Source organism: Scomber japonicus, chromosome 15, assembly GCF_027409825.1.
Source record: "Scomber japonicus isolate fScoJap1 chromosome 15, fScoJap1.pri, whole genome shotgun sequence".
Classification (NCBI taxonomy): domain Eukaryota; kingdom Metazoa; phylum Chordata; class Actinopteri; order Scombriformes; family Scombridae; genus Scomber; species Scomber japonicus.
This window is the reverse complement of record NC_070592.1, coordinates 18,681,213-18,698,670: the sequence shown is the minus strand read 5'-3', so window position 1 is coordinate 18,698,670 and position 17,458 is coordinate 18,681,213. Positions and strand designations below refer to the sequence as shown.

Here is a 17,458-nt window from a genome sequence, read left to right as displayed (position 1 = left end):
CTTCATTCCACCTGCAGTCAGACTGTACAATGCTGCACTGTAGTTGCACTTTAGGGTCCTTTTTTATTTTTCATTTTGGTATATATATGTTATAATTGCACTTTAAGGTTATTTTCTTATTATAACTGGACCTCAATAGAGTCTAAAGAGGATCTTCCCTTTAATTTAGATAACAGTGAACACACTTATAGATGAGTCTACTATGAGAGCCCTCATTATAACATTTATAAATGTTAGACTTTCTTTGTCTTTGCAGCAGTAAGGTTTTCATTCTTAATCTGAGCTTTTTTCCCTTCCCATATGAATATTGCGAAGTCTTATTCAATCTCTTTTGCTTTCTTCTTTCAGATTTACTGTATATGGGTTTCTTTTGTATAAGATAAGAATTCAGGGTAATTCATTTCATTCTTTAGAAAAGAAAAGTGCAGTCTGTAAAATATATAGGTCCATAATATATACAGTACAATATAAAAATTATAATTACCAATTGGAACAAAAATATCATAGTCTAATGAAAAACATAGACGAAGAGTGGTGAAAAATCAACCAGGAAATGAAAATAAGTCAATCAAAGTGAAGCAGTAACCATAACTACTGGTTTACAGTTGTTGAACTTCAGCACATTCAGGAAAACTCTTCTGTTTGTTCTTCTATATTTTTGCATTTTTATTGCATCATAATAATTCTTAACAACTTTATTATGGTGTCAATCATTGATATAAAAGAAAAGGGATGATGGAAAATGGAGGACAAGAAAACACTGTAAACATATTTATACAACATCTCTCCATTACAATTGTGTACAGGCAAATCCACTTCCACGCTGTCTATTACATAGAAATGAAGGAAACAAATGTACCCTTTTCCTGTTGGTCTGTGTCACTTAGATCACTGGTCTATTGATTAATCAGAAGTTGCCAGGGACTCAACCTAACATTGGCATGTCATTATATTTAAATGCAATTTAGATCTAAAATACAAGAGAGAAAATGTGTGCATTGAAATATCTTCGTGCCATTAATGTTAAAAGTAAATGTTAAGTCGAATGGGAAAAAAGTTGTGTGAATACTCCTTTTTACTCACTGGGGGGTTACATGTATGAATGTCCAATATTCATGAAAATAAAGGAGATCAGAGAAGTTGTCTGCACAGATTGGCTAACTCTCATTTTTCTCAATCAGCGTAGTTACTCATGTGAATGTACAACATTGTTGAAAATTAAGATTAGAGAAGTGACTTGTATTTTTTGGAGGCCCAATGCATTACAATAAAGCTGTCCTTAGCAACCATCTCAGTTTCTATGGACAGACTATTTGAGATGCAAAAACATCAGCCAATGAAAACACTAAATACTCTCTTATGTTAGTCTCTCTGTTATAGCACTTGACACCAGAGGAGATGAGTATCATCACACTGAATTGTTCTGCTGCCCTCAAGTGGCCACAACACATAACAAGTACTTTTACATTCCATCATTGCATCTTTCTGTAGTATGCACTTTCCCAATATTCAGAGATGTAAAACCATGCAAGTTTCATGCTCTGCCTTTTCTATTTCCCCCTTCTTCTTTTGTGACTTTCAGAGCAGATTAAGGGGCAGAGACATAGTTTCTGAGGGAAGCTTTCAGTTGAATGTAATCAGGTGATTGTGAGTTTTGTGTGGATGAACACCCATATGATAGATACCCCTTTCATTCATAAAAGCTTAGGCTTGATTAAAAAAAACTCCTTTCTGTCCTGTACATACACTTCATGGTCACCTGAAGGAGACTTGGTGCTCAGAGCCAGACCAAACATGAAGAGGAACACAAGCATGATGATTTCTCTCTGTCACAGGAGCAGAGCTGATATGCACCAGTGAGGTAAAAAACAGAAAAATAAAGTTTGTACTTAGATTTCAGATTAAATGTTTTAGATAGGTTAGGTCAAACGAAGAGTGGGGGTTTAAAATAAATACGTATATTCTGGAAAAGCTCTGTGGAGTGAAATGTATTTATGCCATTATTTTTTTTAAATAAAGGACTTTTGTTGTAATTTTATACATAATCCATTTTGTATTGTTAAACTGGGACCAAAAAAAAGAACAATTTGAGACTATCAAACAGTTGTATGAATATGCATTTTGACCAATCACTGGAGTTATGTGTGAATGTTCAACATACATGAAAATAAAGGTTTGTCCACACTGAAATTTGCAAACTTAAAGATTTTTATTGAACTTATGGTGTTGATCATGTGAACATTTAACATTGGTGAAATTAAGAGTGAAAGAAATAACTTGTGTACACACATGTAAAATTGTTTATGTTTTTTTGGTTGAGGCTGAATGCTTTTCAGCAGAGCAACAAGTGGAAAATCACCATGCTCAGTGTCTAGCGACTAGTGTCTATACGAGAAGCACAAACAGATGGATGAATGTCAGAACACTGGCCATCATTCCATTTCAGATCACTATAGTTGTTGTGAACACAGTCCTCATGTCCATGGTTATTTGGCTCTCCTGAATTCCGAAAGACAGTTGACTGCACATCGATCAGACCACATCCGTCTGCCTTCATTGTGGACATCACTGAGTCCGAAAAGTTCTGTTCTTCCTGACTGTGGATAGACACCAGGTTGGCCTTCTGTGACACACAGTGGAGCTCTGCATCAGTCCAGGTCTTGTGTGTGGGGACGTACTTGTGGCAGCGGCCGTTGAATCTGTACCATAATCAGGGACACTTACCACGGTGTAGCTTCAATGGATGGTCACTTGAAGGAGACTCAGTCCCCAGAGCCAGACCAAACAAGTCAGTTTGTGTTCTGAAATGTATTTGTTTTGTCCTTGGTAAAAGTGTTTTGCTCATTTCATTTTGTAATTTTGTTGTATGATATGTATCACTTTGACAAGCTTTCTATCTATCTATCACGTTTTTATCATGCAAACAGGTTTTAAAGTAAACATAACTTCATGCAGTCATGACATGGGCCGATAAAAAAAATGACTACACTCTTATGTTGGTTTCCTCAATGTTATACTCAACATCAAAGGAGAGAGATGAGCATCAACACACTGACTTGTTCTGCTGCCCTCAAGTGGCCATAACACATAACAACAGGTACTTTTACATTCCATAATTGCATCTTTCTAAAGTATGCACTTCCACATTGTTGAACTTTTGAACATGGCACATGAACTGATATGTTGTCACTTCAAAATTACTTAAATACTATTGCAATATTTTTTTCATTTAAAAGTGGGATGCGTCTTATACACCGGTGTGTCCACCAGTAAAATACAGGATCTGTATATGATAGGTTAAAATACAGAGAGAGGTTGGATCTGCATATGATAGGTATAGGTATGTAAAAGGCTGTCCACACTAAGAACGATAACTGTAACTTTAAACAATGATGTGAGCGTCCACACTTACGAACTATAACCTATAAAGAGCGGTTTGGTCTGAACCAAATTGATGTTGAAGCGCCATACGCAAAAGCGCAACTCTGGTGCAGTAGTCTATTTGCGCACAGTGACAGCTCTGAAGAGTTTTTGGGACTCGAGTAAGCACACAGGTACACACGGTATTAAATATGTAAAGTTATTGTGTTCTTCTAAAAGGTTTAATTTAAACTCGTAGACTAGCCTCAACCCGGTCTGGTCCAGTTCAGTTAAGCAAATCATTACCGGACCATTAACCATTAACCCGCGCACACTGTTTTAGATGTAATAACTGTGTTTGGATTGTGTTTCAAATAAAAGTAAATTGAGAAAGTTTTGGAATATAAACATATGTGTTTCTAAATGAATAGCAACTGCATTCTAATAAACCAGTCTTCCCAGCATGACACCCCCCAAAATAGACTTCGTCGTAAGTAAACCATACATCACAATAATGTGCATGTGTGTGTAAGGAATCAGCTAAGTTGAGACAGGGGCGGCTGTTCACACACTGCATTGCTCCCATAATTGAAGTTAGGGGATCTATTGGAGGTCTATTGAAGGAGGTCTGCTGGTTTACTGCTTTATTGTTGATTCACGGTTATTGAACTTTGGCACTTTCAGAAGAGCTCTACTGTTTGTTGTTTAACATTATATATGTTGATTATTTCTTTATATACATGCTCAACTACATTGTTAAAATATCATAAAACACAATATTATTTTATATTGTTACATATTATGCAGTCATTAGTTTAGTTTAGTTTAGTTTATTTCCACATAAAGAGAAAAAACACATAATACAAGAAAAGTAATACATGCAGATTTTTTTGAGATTAAGAAAATAAAACAATAACTAACAAAAGAGAAATAGGCAGGAGGAGCCAATAAAACCCATCAGGGCTTGTCAGGTGGCCTTCCTATAGTGAAACATGCAACATAAAAACTTAAGAATAAAGAAATACATATACATACAAAAGCTGAACAAAAACATTAAAAGAAATAAATACATAAATAAAAGAAGTCATGTAGAAAAAGAGTTTGTTCTGCTTATATTTACCTGAGTCCAAGGTTATTTGGCAGGTTGAATAAAAACTGTCCCAGATGTTTACAAATATTGTGCAATAATTTTTGTCCCATTTGTAATTATCCCTTGTGTATTTAAGTTTTTTCATCAGTCCTGCTTTCAGTCTTTGCATTTGGGTCAAACTGCTCTCCTCTCCTCTGTCACACTAGAATACACTGTATATTAGTACCATCTGCATAAGATAAAGTTTGAAGGAAATCAAAGAGAAGTAGTAACTGCTTATTATTGATTTATTGTTGTTGAACTGTGGTACTTTCCGTAAAACTCTATTATTTGTTCTATATAATGATATTTTAATTGCATCAAACTGCTTATTTCAGTGTTCATTAATCATGTAAAAGACAATGAATGATGATGAAAGAAAATGGCTAGAGTATATGGAAACATTGTAAACATATTTATACAATATCTCACAGTTACTACTTTTTCAAGAAAATCCACATCTGTTGTTTATTACATAAAAAACAGGAATTTAATGGGCCTTTTTTCATTTGGTCTAAGTGACTTAAATTAGTGGCCTATTGGCTGATCAAAAGGTGTCAGAGATCCAAACCTACTGTCATAACTCTGGGAAGCCATTGTGTTTTAGTGTAATTTACATCTAAATTACAATATGTAAAATGTGTGGATTGAAATGTCTTCATGCCATCATGCCATTAAAGTAAATGAAGTACAGTACTTAGCAATTCTGTCAGTATTACATTGTTGTAGAGTTGAATGGGAAAAAGCTGTGTGAATATTCCTTTTGATAAGTCACTGGATGTATGAACGACTGATATTCATTAGGATAAATGAAATCAGAGACATCGTCTGCCCCCCCCCCTCCCTCCTCGTGCTTTTATGACAGAATCAGCAGTAAAATATGAACTGTTCTTTTATTCATCTAACCACAGAAGAGTATGAACAGCTTGTCAAATGATACAAAAACACATATGATTTTAAACAACACCTGTTGTAATTCTCTCAATAATACATTTTTGGTATGATTCAACGAGGAAGAAAAACATTTTAAGCTCATTAAAAAGATGTGGATGTTTTTCAATTGACCAATCGCTGGTTTTAACTGGTGAGTATCCAGAGTTCATAAAAATGAAGATTAGTGAAATGACTTATTTACACATAAAATAATGTATACATTTGTGTTCCTTATCAATTATTGGAACAACAGGTGGAAAGTCGTCAGGTTGAAACAGACATAACCTTCTCATATCTTAAGTGCGAGACACACAAACAAAAGATGATTTACGTGAACATGTAGCGTCATTCCATATCAACGCACTGCCATACTTGTGGGCACAGTGTTCCTTTCCTCCACTGTTGTTTGGCTCTCCTTTGTTCCACAAGACAAAGTTGACTGCAGATCCATCAGACCACATCCATCTGCCTTCTTTGTGGATGTCACTGAGTCCGATCCAGGTGTATCCCTGAGAAGGATCAAAGTTACTGATCAGGGATTGGATGAAATTGTTTTCTCCCTGACTGTGGATAGACACCAGGTTGGCCGTCTGTGACACACAGTAGAGCTCTGCATCAGCCCAGGTCATTTGTGAGGCGATGTACTTGTAGCAGCGGTTGTTGAAGCTGTACCAGAACGGGGGACAGTTACCACGCTGTAGCTTCAATGGACGTTCACCTGAAGGAGAAGCTGCCCCCAGAGCCAGACCAAACAAGAAGAGGAACAGGAAGAGCATGTTGGAGTCTCTCTGTCACAGGAGCAGGATGAGAGGTTGATCTGTTAGTCGGAGCTGATCTGCGCTGTTGGAAGTGATCAAGAATGTTGCAGACAAGTGAAAGGCTGCTTTCTTTTATATCCTTCAGAGAGGCTGTCTGCACTGTTGATGTGATATCATTGGTCAAAAGCACAAACACAAGCAGTTGTACACACCCACACTGAACATAATGAAGTTCTGTTTAAAAGTGGGTCTTCATCTTTACTCTACAGTACATCTATAGGTCTCAATGACATGACTTCATGTAACATTTGATCCATATTAAATAAAGTACAATATAAAATGATTATTATTAACTGAGACTAAATAGTTATACTCTGATGACATTAAATGCATAATTACTGTTTGGCTAATTATCAACCATGACTGTAAAATAAAAACACGGAAGTCAAAGAGAAGCAATAACAGATTTATTATTGATCACTATTGATTTACAGTTATTGAACTTTGGCACTTTCAGGAGAACTCTACTGTTTGTTTTTCAGTCTTGATATTGATTATATTTTTATTGCATCAAAAACATGCTTAAAAACACTGTTACAATATCAGTCAAAAATCATTGAATCATTTTATTGTGACACTGCACTTTTTATTGCAATATTTATATTACCTTTTTATATATTATACAGTCACATACAAAAGGAGTTTGTACTGCTTACATCTAACTGAGTCTGAGGTTCTTTGAAAGCCTGAATAAAAAATGTCTCAGTTGTTTACACATATTGTGTATTTAAATGGGACTGTTATCTTTGATTACATGATAAGAGCTCAGATATGTTCTCCCTGTCAATTTTCATTTCATACACAAATAGGATCTACTAGGGTCTTTTTTCCTTAATAAAAAATAGAATAGGAGATCAAAATAAAACAGTTTGAATATTTTTTAAATGTTGTTACACAAGCCTTGTGAAATATTTTTCAATCTTTTTTGTCATCTTATTTTGGATATATATTGCATAGCATAGACTAATGAGGGTAATATATATGTTTTGTTACATTTATATTACCTATCCATGGACAAATCAGGGCATCAAGTTCTAAAATCTAAAATATAATTGTTGGTACCACAAAGTAATGTGTTCAAATGTAACATTAATAGGGATCTAATATTTGTTACAGTATTAAAAATAAGACGGTAAACCATGAAAAGAAAGTAAGGAAAAAGTGTTATATTTCTGCCATGTGCAATTTATATATTCATCAATTTATCAAACTAACATTACATCCCAAGAAGGAACTATAGGTCTCAATGACTGGCATTAAGGCTTGTATGGATTCATGGGGTTAGTATGAAGTTCCTTGCCTTATGAAGGCTAAGAAATATGTTCTTTGCTGACCTTTTTGGGATCCATACCATATCATCTGCATAACACAGAGTACTCACAGGGTAATACACTCACTTTTATTACACCTATTCTCAATTTTGTCTGTAAAATGCTGCCTTAGCTAAGACATGTCATCTGAAAAACGTATAGCTCCATATCATATAAAGTACAATATAAAAAAATGATTTTTACCAACAGGAAAAAAATATCATAGTCTAATAAAAGAACATGCACAAGGAGTGTTTGATTAATGATCAACCAGGAAGTGAAAACAAGGAAACCAAAGTGAAAAAATAATAGCTAATTACTGATATAGTCATTGAACTTTGTCACTTTCAGGGGATATCTGCTGTTTTTCAATATAATTATATCTTTATTGCATCAATGCTCAAACACTTTATGGTGTATGGTTTATTTTATGGTGTCAAACATTGATATAAAAGAGAGGGGATGACGGAAAATGGGTGGGGGATAAGATCACATTGTAAACATATTTATATATCTCACCATTTCAATTGTGTACAGGCAAATCCACTTCTGCTATCAATTACATAGAAATGAAGGAATCCAATGTTCCCTTTTCCATTTGGTTTGTATCACTTTGATCACTGGTCTATTGATTAATCATAGTTGCCAGGGATCCAAACATAACATTCATTGTATTTCAATGAAATTTAAATCTAAATTACAAGAGCGACAATTTTTGAATTCTTCTTTTGGTAAATCACTAGAGTTACATGTATGAATATCTAATATTCATGAAAACAAAGGGAATCAGATATGTTTTCTGCACACATTTGCTAACTCCCATTTTTATCAGTTGAGTTAACAAGGCTACTTTAAAGTCCAACACTGGTGAAAATGTAGGTTAGACAAATAACAGAACAACAGGTGGAAATTCACCAGATTGTCCTTAGCAACCATGCCAGCTGCAACTGACAAAGAGACTATGTGAAATGTGCAAATGTGGGGACAAATCTGGGATCACTTTTGTTTACAGCATGAGATATTCTGTGTTGTCTGTGCAGTATCCTTTATTGGATTTCTTTGAGTTAATTACAAAGAAAATAGAACAGGAGGCCAAAATTCATTCTTCCCAAACATTCATGATAATAAATAATGAAGGTCCTCTTCTCTTCACAAGTTTTCAGTATTATGTATATAAAGCAATACTGCTCTGTTAGCTGTTACAAAAATATGAATGAAATACTTTGTTCAGTTGGAAATGAAGAATGTATCTCCCTTCTTCTCCAAGAAGGATGTTATCTTGTGATAATTTGAGGAGGTGAGCTTGAAAATAAGCAAGACAATCATTTTACAGATTGAAGAAAATAGAATTTTGAACTTATATAAAACACATAAGATAATTATTAAGCAGTTTATTTTGTTCATAGGTAATACATGAGAAAGTACCATTTCTACCCATAATGTTATTCATATCCTGCTGGACCTCAATAGACTTCTCAAGTGTTAAGTTGATCAACATGAATAAAGATGATCTTGTCTTTCATTTAGATGACAGTGAACCCACTTATAGATGAGTCTACTATGAGAGCCCTCGTTATAATATTTATAAATGTTAGACTTTCTTTGTCTTTGCAGCAGTAAGGTTTTCATTCTTAATCTGAGCTTTTTTCCCTTCCCATATGAATATTGAGAAAACGTATTCAATCTCATATGCTTTCTTCTTTCAGAAGTACTGCATATGAGTATCATTTGTATGAGATAAAGTATTCAGGGTAATATTTCATTTTCATTACATTTATTCTATAAATAAATGTTAACATTTTAAAATAGAAACGGAAAGTTTTAGAAAAGAAAAGTGCAATCTGAAAAATGTTTAGGTCTATATTATATACAGTAGAACACAAAAAAACATGCATGAGGAGTGTTTGATTAATGATCAACCAGGAAAATGAAAACAAGGAAATCAAAGTGAAGCAGTGACTGTAACTACTGGTTTACAGTTGTTCAACTTCAGCACATTAAGGATAACTCTACGGTGGAGTGAGTATAATCAACCAGGAAATGAAAACCACAAAGAAACAAACTACTAATTACTAATTTACAGGCGCTGAACTTTGGCACTTTTGGGAAAGGTCTCCTGTTTGTTTTTCAATATAATTATATCTTTATTGCATCAATGCTCAACAACATTATTACAGATCAACCAATAATTAAACACAGAAGGAAGGAAGGAAAATGAGAGCATGATAAGAACATATTGTAAACATATTTATATAATATCTCACAGTTACTATTGTCTACAGCCAAATCAACTTCTGTTTTTTACAGAGAAATGCAGGAATCTAATGTGCCTTTCGACACTCAGAGGGCGCCATAGATCCAAAGCTGCTGTCATAATACTGGGAGGCCATTGAGTTTCAGTGTAATTTAGATACAGTATGCAGACATTGCAAGAGGAAAGATTTGAAATGTCTTTATGCCATTATTCTTAAAAAGTAGGAGAAATTGTCCACACAAATTGGTTTATTACCATTTTTTTTCAATCAGTGGAGTTACCTCTGTAAATGTCCAATATTGTTGAAAATTAAGTTAAGATTATGTGAGAAAAAAAAAAGTTAGAAAGAAGTTAAAAAAAGTTGGCTGATAAAATCACTAAATACACCCTCATGTTAGTTCCTGGGTAAAAGCAGTTAAAAACAAGAAATGAATGTTCCAACTGTCAATTTACATTTATTGCACAAAGGGGAGAAAATGTTGAAGGAGGTCCAAATACATTTTTCACAAACTTATTGCTCAAGAAATCAGAGATGTTGTCTCTACAAAATATGATAATCCATCCATCCATCCATCCATCCATCCATCTATCCATCCATCCAACCCTAACCTTTAGCCATCCATCACTTTGTAATGTTGTTTTGCACTTATGCCACTATAGTACCTTGCTCTGTGAAGGCTAAGAAATATTTTTCATGTACTTTGCTGTCCTCTTTGGGTTATCATCTGTAAAAACACAGTACTAAAGGTAATACACTCACTTTTATTACACCTTTTCAAAAACTCCATTTGTTTGCATAAACAATGATATAAAAGAGAAGGGATGAAGGAAAATGGATGGAAGATAAGAAAACATCGTACACATAGAATATCTCAGCATTACGATTGTGTAGTAGAAATTCACCAGGTTGCACTCAGCCACCATCTCAGTTGCTACGGACAGTCTATACGAGTTGCACAAACAGACGGAGAAGTGTCAGAACACTGGCCATCATTCCATTTCTTACTAATATCATAGTTGTTGTGAACACAGTCCTCATTTCCTCCATAGTTGTTTGGCTCTCGTGTATTCCAAAAGACATAGTCCACTGCACATCCATCAGACCACATCCATCTGCCTTCTTTATAGATATCATTAAGTCCAATCCAGGTGCGTCCCTCAGCATGGTCAAAGTTCTTGATCAGGGATTTGACAAAGTTCTGTTCTTCCTGACTGTAGATAGACACCAGGTTGGCCTTCTCTGACACACAGTGGAGCTCTGCTTCAGACCAGGTCATATCTGTGGAGACGTATTTGTAGCAGCGGTTGTTGAAGCTGTACCAGAACGGGGGACAGTTACCACGCTGTAGCTTGAATGGATGTTCACCTGAAGGAGACTCTGTCCCCAGAGCCAGACCAAACAAGAAGAGGAACAGGAAGAGCATGTTGGAGTCTCTCTGTCACAGGAGCAGGATGAGAGGTTGATCTGTTAGTCGGAGCTGATCTGCGCTGTTGGAAGTGATCAAGAATGTTGCAGACAAGTGAAAGACTGCTTTCTTTTATATGCTTCAGAGAGGCTGTCTGCACTGTTGATGTGATATCATTGGTCAAAAGCACAAACACAAGCAGTTGTACACACCCACACTGAACATAATGAAGTTCTGTTTAAAAGTGGGTCTTCATCTTTACTCTACAGTACATCTATAGGTGTCAATGACATGACTTCATGTAACATTTGATCCATATTAAAAAGTACAAAATAAAATGATTATTATTAACTGAGACTAAATAGTTATACTCTGATGACTTTAAATGCATAATTACTGTTTGGCTAATTATCAACCATGACTGTAAAATAAAAACAAGGAAATCAAACAGAAGTAAGAACAGATTCATTATTGATCATTATTGATTTACAGTTTTTTAACTTTGGCACTTTCAGGAGAACTCTACTGTTTGTTTTTCAGTCTTGATATTGATTATATTTTTATTGCATCAAAAACATGCTTAAAAACACTGTTATAATATCAGTCAAAAATCATTTAATCATTTTATTGTGACACTGCACTTTTTATTGCAACTATTTATAATAGAAGATGGAAGATTATATTACCTTTTTACATATTATACAGTCACATACAAAAGGAGTTTGTACTGCTTATATCTAACTGAGTCTGAGGTTCTTTGGCAGCCTGAATAAAAAATGTCTCAGATGTTTACAAATATTGTGTATTAAAATGGTACTGTTATCTTTGATTACATGATCAGAGCTCAGATATGTTTGATGTTATAACTTTCAATTTTCATTTCACACAAAGGGGATCTACTAGGATATTTTTTCTTTATAAGAAAAATTAGAATAGCAGGTCCAAATAAAATTAGTTTAAATTTGTTTTTAATCTTGTTACACAAGCCTTGAGAAATATTTTTATAAACTTTTTTGCCATCTTATTTGGGATATATATATTGGTTATATGTGCATAGCACAGAGTAATGAGGGTAATATATGTGTTTTGTTACATTTATATTACCTATCCATGGACAAATCAGGGCATCAAGTTCTAAAATCTAAAATATAATTGTTGGTACCACAAAGTAATGTGTTCAAATGTAACATTAATAGGTGTCTAATATGTGTTACAGTATTAAAAATAAGACGGTAAACCAAGTAAAGGAAGTAATTTCTGCCATGTGCAATTTACATATTCATCAATTTATCAAACTAACATTACATCCCAAGAAGGAACTATAGGTCTCAGTGACTGGCATTAAGGCTTGTATGGATTCATGGGGTTAGTATGAAGTTCCTTGCCTTATGAAGGCTAAGAAATATGTTCTTTGCTGACCTTTTTGGGATCCATACCATATCATCTGCATAACACAGAGCACTCACAGGGTAATACACTCACTTTTATTACACATGTTAATAAATAGTCATAACATGACTATACAATTGACTGATATTGGACATTTCATACATCTCCAGCAATTGATCAAAACCTTTCCCCATTCGACTTAACAAAAATGTACAACTAAGAATATATATATAATATATATTATAATATATATACATGTATATATAGGCTGGAGCCTGAAGACTGCAGGGCCTCATTTGGTGTCAAATCTGTCTTTATATATTATATATATCCCTAGTTGTACAATTTTGTGCACAGATATTCAAGCAGAGCTGTATATCAATATCATCTGCATAACATACCCATTCACTTTCATTACACCTATTCTAAATTACTGATTTACAGACGTTGAACAAAGTTCAACTTTCGGGAAAGCTCTACTGTTTGTTTTTCAATATAATTATGTCTTTATTGCATCAATACACTGACACACAGTATCTGAACATAAGTTAAAAAGAACAGCTCAGCTGGAGATGTCGCATAAAACCAGCAACTAAATAAAAATGATATGTGAAGTGTAATCTATTTATTCTCCTTTAACCCAAATAAAAGAATCCCAAAAAATAAAGTTTGTATTTAGATTTCAGATTAAATGTTTTAGGTAGGTTAGGTCCAACAGTCATGTTTGTATGTGAAGAGTGGGGGTTTAAAATAAATACATATATTCTGGAAAAGCTCCACCTCTTTCAAGTTTATCTCAAAGGTCAAAATGACAATATTATTAATATGGTCTATGGAGAGTTGAGAAGATAATAACTTTGTATTGCAGGTAAAAAGAGAATTATTGGCCTCTCAAGGAGGCTGCTCTACAGTAACAAAACTCACAATGATTGATGGATCAGAATATGAAATCCATGTAATCATTTAATCAAAAAGCAAAGATTAAGAAAATATAGAACAGACATGTAAAAGCACTTAATTTGAAACATTCATTTGAAACTGCAGAAGCTTGCAAGAGGAAAAATCTGTGGATTGAAATATCTTTATGCTATTATTTTTTAAAGTAAATGACCTTTGTTGTAATACCTAACACATTTTGTATTGTTAAACTGGGACACAAAATAACAATTTCAGACTATCAAAAAGTTGTATGAATATTCCTTTTGAGCAATCAACGGAGTTACAGGTGTGAATGTTCAACATTCATGGAAATAAACATTTGTCCACACACTGAATTTTGCAAACTCACAAAGATTGTTATTCAGTGTTGCTAATGTGAATATTAAACATTGGTGAAATTAAGAGTCAGAGAAATAAATTCTGTACACAAATTGTGTTCTTTGTTAAGTCCAAATGCATTTCAACAGAGCAACAGATGCAAATTCACCATGCTGCACTCAGCAACCATCTCAGTTGCTACGGACAGACTGTGCGAGATGCACAAACAGACGGATAAGTGACAGAACAAGAAATATCATTCCATTTCAGATGTTCTCCCCAGTTGAAGTGAGCACAATCTTCAGTTCCTCCAGCATTGTCTGGCTGTCCTGAATGCCAAAAGACATAGTCCACTGCACATCCATCAGACCACATCCATCCTCCTTCCTTCTGTGTGTCACTCAGTCCGTTCCAGGTGCGTCCCTCAGCATGGTCAAAGTTCTTGATCAGGGATTTGACAAAGTTCTGTTCTTCCTGACTGTAGATAGACACCAGGTTGGCATTCTGTGACACACAGTAGAGCTCTGCATCAGCCCAGGTCATATGTGTGGAGACATACTTGTAGCAGCGGTTGTTGAAGCTGAACCAGAACGGGGGACAGTTACCACGCTGTAGCTTCAATGGATGTTCACCTGAAGGAGACTCTGTCCCCAGAGCCAGACCAAACAAGAAGAGGAACAGGAAGAGCATGTTGGAGTCTCTCTGTCACAGGAGCAGGATGAGAGGTTGATCTGTTAGTCGGAGATGATCTGCGCTGTTGGAAGTGATCAAGAATGTTGCAGACAAGTGAAAGGCTGCTTTCTTTTATATGCTTCAGAGAGGCTGTCTGCACTGTTGATGTGATATCATTGGTCAAAAGCACAAACACAAGCAGTTGTACACACCCACACTGAACATAATGAAGTTCTGTTTAAAAGTGGGTCTTCATCTTTACTCTACAGTACATCTATAGGTCTCAATGACTGGCATTAAGGCTGGTAGGGATTAATGGGGTTAGTATGAGGTTCCTTGCTTTATGAAGGCTAAGAAATCTTTTTCATGTTTTTTGCTGACCTCTTTGGGATCCAGACCATATTATCTGCATAACACAGAGTACTCACAGGTTAATACACTCGTTTTATTACACCTATTCTAAAAATCAATTTTGTCTGTAAAATGCTGCCTTAGGTAAGACGTGTCATCTGGAAAATGTATAGCTCCATATCATATAAAGTACAATATAACAAATATTTTTACCAACAGGAATAAAATATCATTGTCTAATGAAAAAACATGCATGAGGAGTTTTTGTTTAATAATCAACTAGGAAGAAAAAACAAGGAAACCAAAGAGAGACAAAAATAGCAAATTTCTGATATAGTCATTGAACTTTGTCACTTTCAGCTGTTTTTCAATATAATTATATCTTTATTGCATCAATGCTCAAACACTTTATTATGGTGTCAATCATTAATATAAAAGAGAGGGGATAACAGAAAATGGGTGGAGGATAAGATCACATTGTAAACATATTTATATATCTCACCATTTCAATTGTGTACAGGCAAATCTACTTCTGCTATCTATAACATAGAAATGAAGAATTCCAGTGTTCCCTTTTCCATTTGGGAAAGGGACATTGTATAAAAATACTTTTGTATAAAAATATTTATAATTGTGTGTGGAGGCCCAATGCATTACAACAGTGCAACAGGTGGAAATTCACCAAGCTGTCCTTAGCAACCATCTCAGTTTCTACGTACAGACTAAATGAGATTCAAAAATGTCAGCCAACAAAAACATTAAATACTCCTTCATGTTAGACACCAGAGGAGAGATGAACATCATCACACTGAATTGTTTTTCTGCTGCTCCTAAGTGGCCACAACATTCCGGCGTTGCATCTTTCTGTAGTGTGCACTTCCACATTGATGAACTTCTGAACATGGCACATAAACTGACATGTCTGTATAGTCATATCTTGAATATACAGTGAATGAAAATAAATCACTGATATTATTAATATGCATGTGTGTGTTTTGTACAGGTTAACAGTAAAAATCATCTCCACATATACCAAATGTTATAATGACAATATTATTAATATGGTCTATGGAGAGTTGGGAAGTTAATCACTTTGTTGCAGGTTAAAAAAAATGATTGGAGGTTGCACAAAGGTAACAAAACTCACAGTTTTTGATGATCAGAATATGAGATCCATGTACTGTTCCTTTATGTAATCAACAAGCAAATATTTTGAAAATATAGAACAGACATGTAAAAGCACTTTAATCATTTAAATCTACACAAACATGCAAGAGGAAAAATATGTGGATTTAAATATCTGTATGCCATTGTTGTTGTTTTTTTAAGTAAATGCTTTTTGTTGTAATTTTTACATTCTGTATTATCAAACTGGGGGAAAGAAAGATCTGAGACTAGAACAAGTTGCATGAATATTTCTATTGACCACTTATTGGAGCTACATATGTGAATGTTCAACATTAATTAAAATAAAGGTTTGTCCACACACTGAAATATGCAAACTCAAAGATTTTTCCTGAACTACAGTACTTGTGTTGATAATGTGAACATCCAACACTGGTGAAATCAAGAGTGAGAGAAAGAACTTCTATACACACATGTAAAATTGTTTGTGCATTTTTTTGTGGGGGCCAAACACATTTCAACAGAGCAACAAGTAAATATTCTCCAGGTTGCTGTCAGCAACCATCTGGGTTGCTACGGACAGATTATGCGAGAAGCACAAACAGACTGATGAGTAAGAGAACACTGATGATCATTCCATTTTAGTTCATTTCTAAGGTTGTTGTGAACACAGTCTTGCTTTTGTTCATAATTGTTTGGCTGTCCTGAATGCCAAAAGACATAGTCCACTGCACATCCATCAGACCACATCCATCTGCCTTCTTTATAGATATCATTAAGTCCAATCCAGGTCCATCCCTCAGCATGGTCAAAGTTCTTGATCAGGGATTTGACAAAGTCCTGTTCTTCCTGACTGTGGATAGACACCAGATTGGCCTTCTGTGACACACAGTAAATCTCTGCATCAGCCCAGGTCATATGTGTGGAGACGTACTTGTAGCAGCGGTTGTTGAAGCTGAACCAGAATGGGGGACAGTTACCACGCTGTAGCTTCAATGGATGTTCACCTGAAGGAGACTCAGTCCCCAGAGCCAGACCAAACAAGAAGAGGAACAGGAAGAGCATGTTGGAGTCTCTCTGTCACAGGAGCAGGATGAGAGGTTGATCTGTTAGTCGGAGCTGATCTGCGCTGTTGGAAGTGATCAAGAATGTTGCAGACAAGTGAAAGGCTGCTTTCTTTTATATGCTTCAGAGAGGCTGTCTGCACTGTTGATGTGATATCATTGGTCAAAAGCACAAACACAAGCAGTTGTACACACCCACACTGAACATAATGAAGTTCTGTTTAAAAGTGGGTCTTCATCTTTACTCTACAGTACATCTATAGGTCTCAATGACATGACTTCATGTAACATTTGATCCATATTAAATAAAGTACAATATAAAATTATTATTATCAACTGAGACTAAATAGTTATACTCTGATGACATTGAATGCATAATTACTGTTTGGC

General features: G+C 35.0%; 4 protein-coding genes across 4 annotated transcripts; all 4 read right to left on the bottom strand.

Moving 5' to 3' along the window:
• Nucleotides 1-5,351: 5,351 nt before the first annotated feature.
• LOC128374163 (lactose-binding lectin l-2-like) lies at nt 5,352-6,307 on the bottom strand. Its single transcript, XM_053334432.1, has one exon. It carries the CDS (start codon nt 6,196-6,198, stop codon nt 5,719-5,721), a length of 480 nt encoding a protein of 159 aa, XP_053190407.1. The 5' UTR covers nt 6,199-6,307; the 3' UTR covers nt 5,352-5,718.
• Nucleotides 6,308-10,700: 4,393 nt separating this feature from the next.
• Nucleotides 10,701-11,304, bottom strand: LOC128374159 (lactose-binding lectin l-2-like). Its single transcript, XM_053334427.1, has one exon. It carries the CDS (start codon nt 11,226-11,228, stop codon nt 10,737-10,739), a length of 492 nt encoding a protein of 163 aa, XP_053190402.1. The 5' UTR covers nt 11,229-11,304; the 3' UTR covers nt 10,701-10,736.
• A 2,694-nt stretch (nt 11,305-13,998) lies between these two features.
• Nucleotides 13,999-14,618, bottom strand: LOC128374160 (lactose-binding lectin l-2-like). The gene has a single exon (XM_053334428.1). It carries the CDS (start codon nt 14,544-14,546, stop codon nt 14,055-14,057), a length of 492 nt encoding a protein of 163 aa, XP_053190403.1. The 5' UTR covers nt 14,547-14,618; the 3' UTR covers nt 13,999-14,054.
• A 1,921-nt stretch (nt 14,619-16,539) lies between these two features.
• On the bottom strand, nt 16,540-17,256 carry LOC128373712 (lactose-binding lectin l-2-like). The gene has a single exon (XM_053333871.1). The coding sequence runs from the start codon at nt 17,067-17,069 to the stop codon at nt 16,578-16,580; it is 492 nt and encodes a 163-aa protein (XP_053189846.1). The 5' UTR covers nt 17,070-17,256; the 3' UTR covers nt 16,540-16,577.
• Nucleotides 17,257-17,458: the final 202 nt, after the last annotated feature.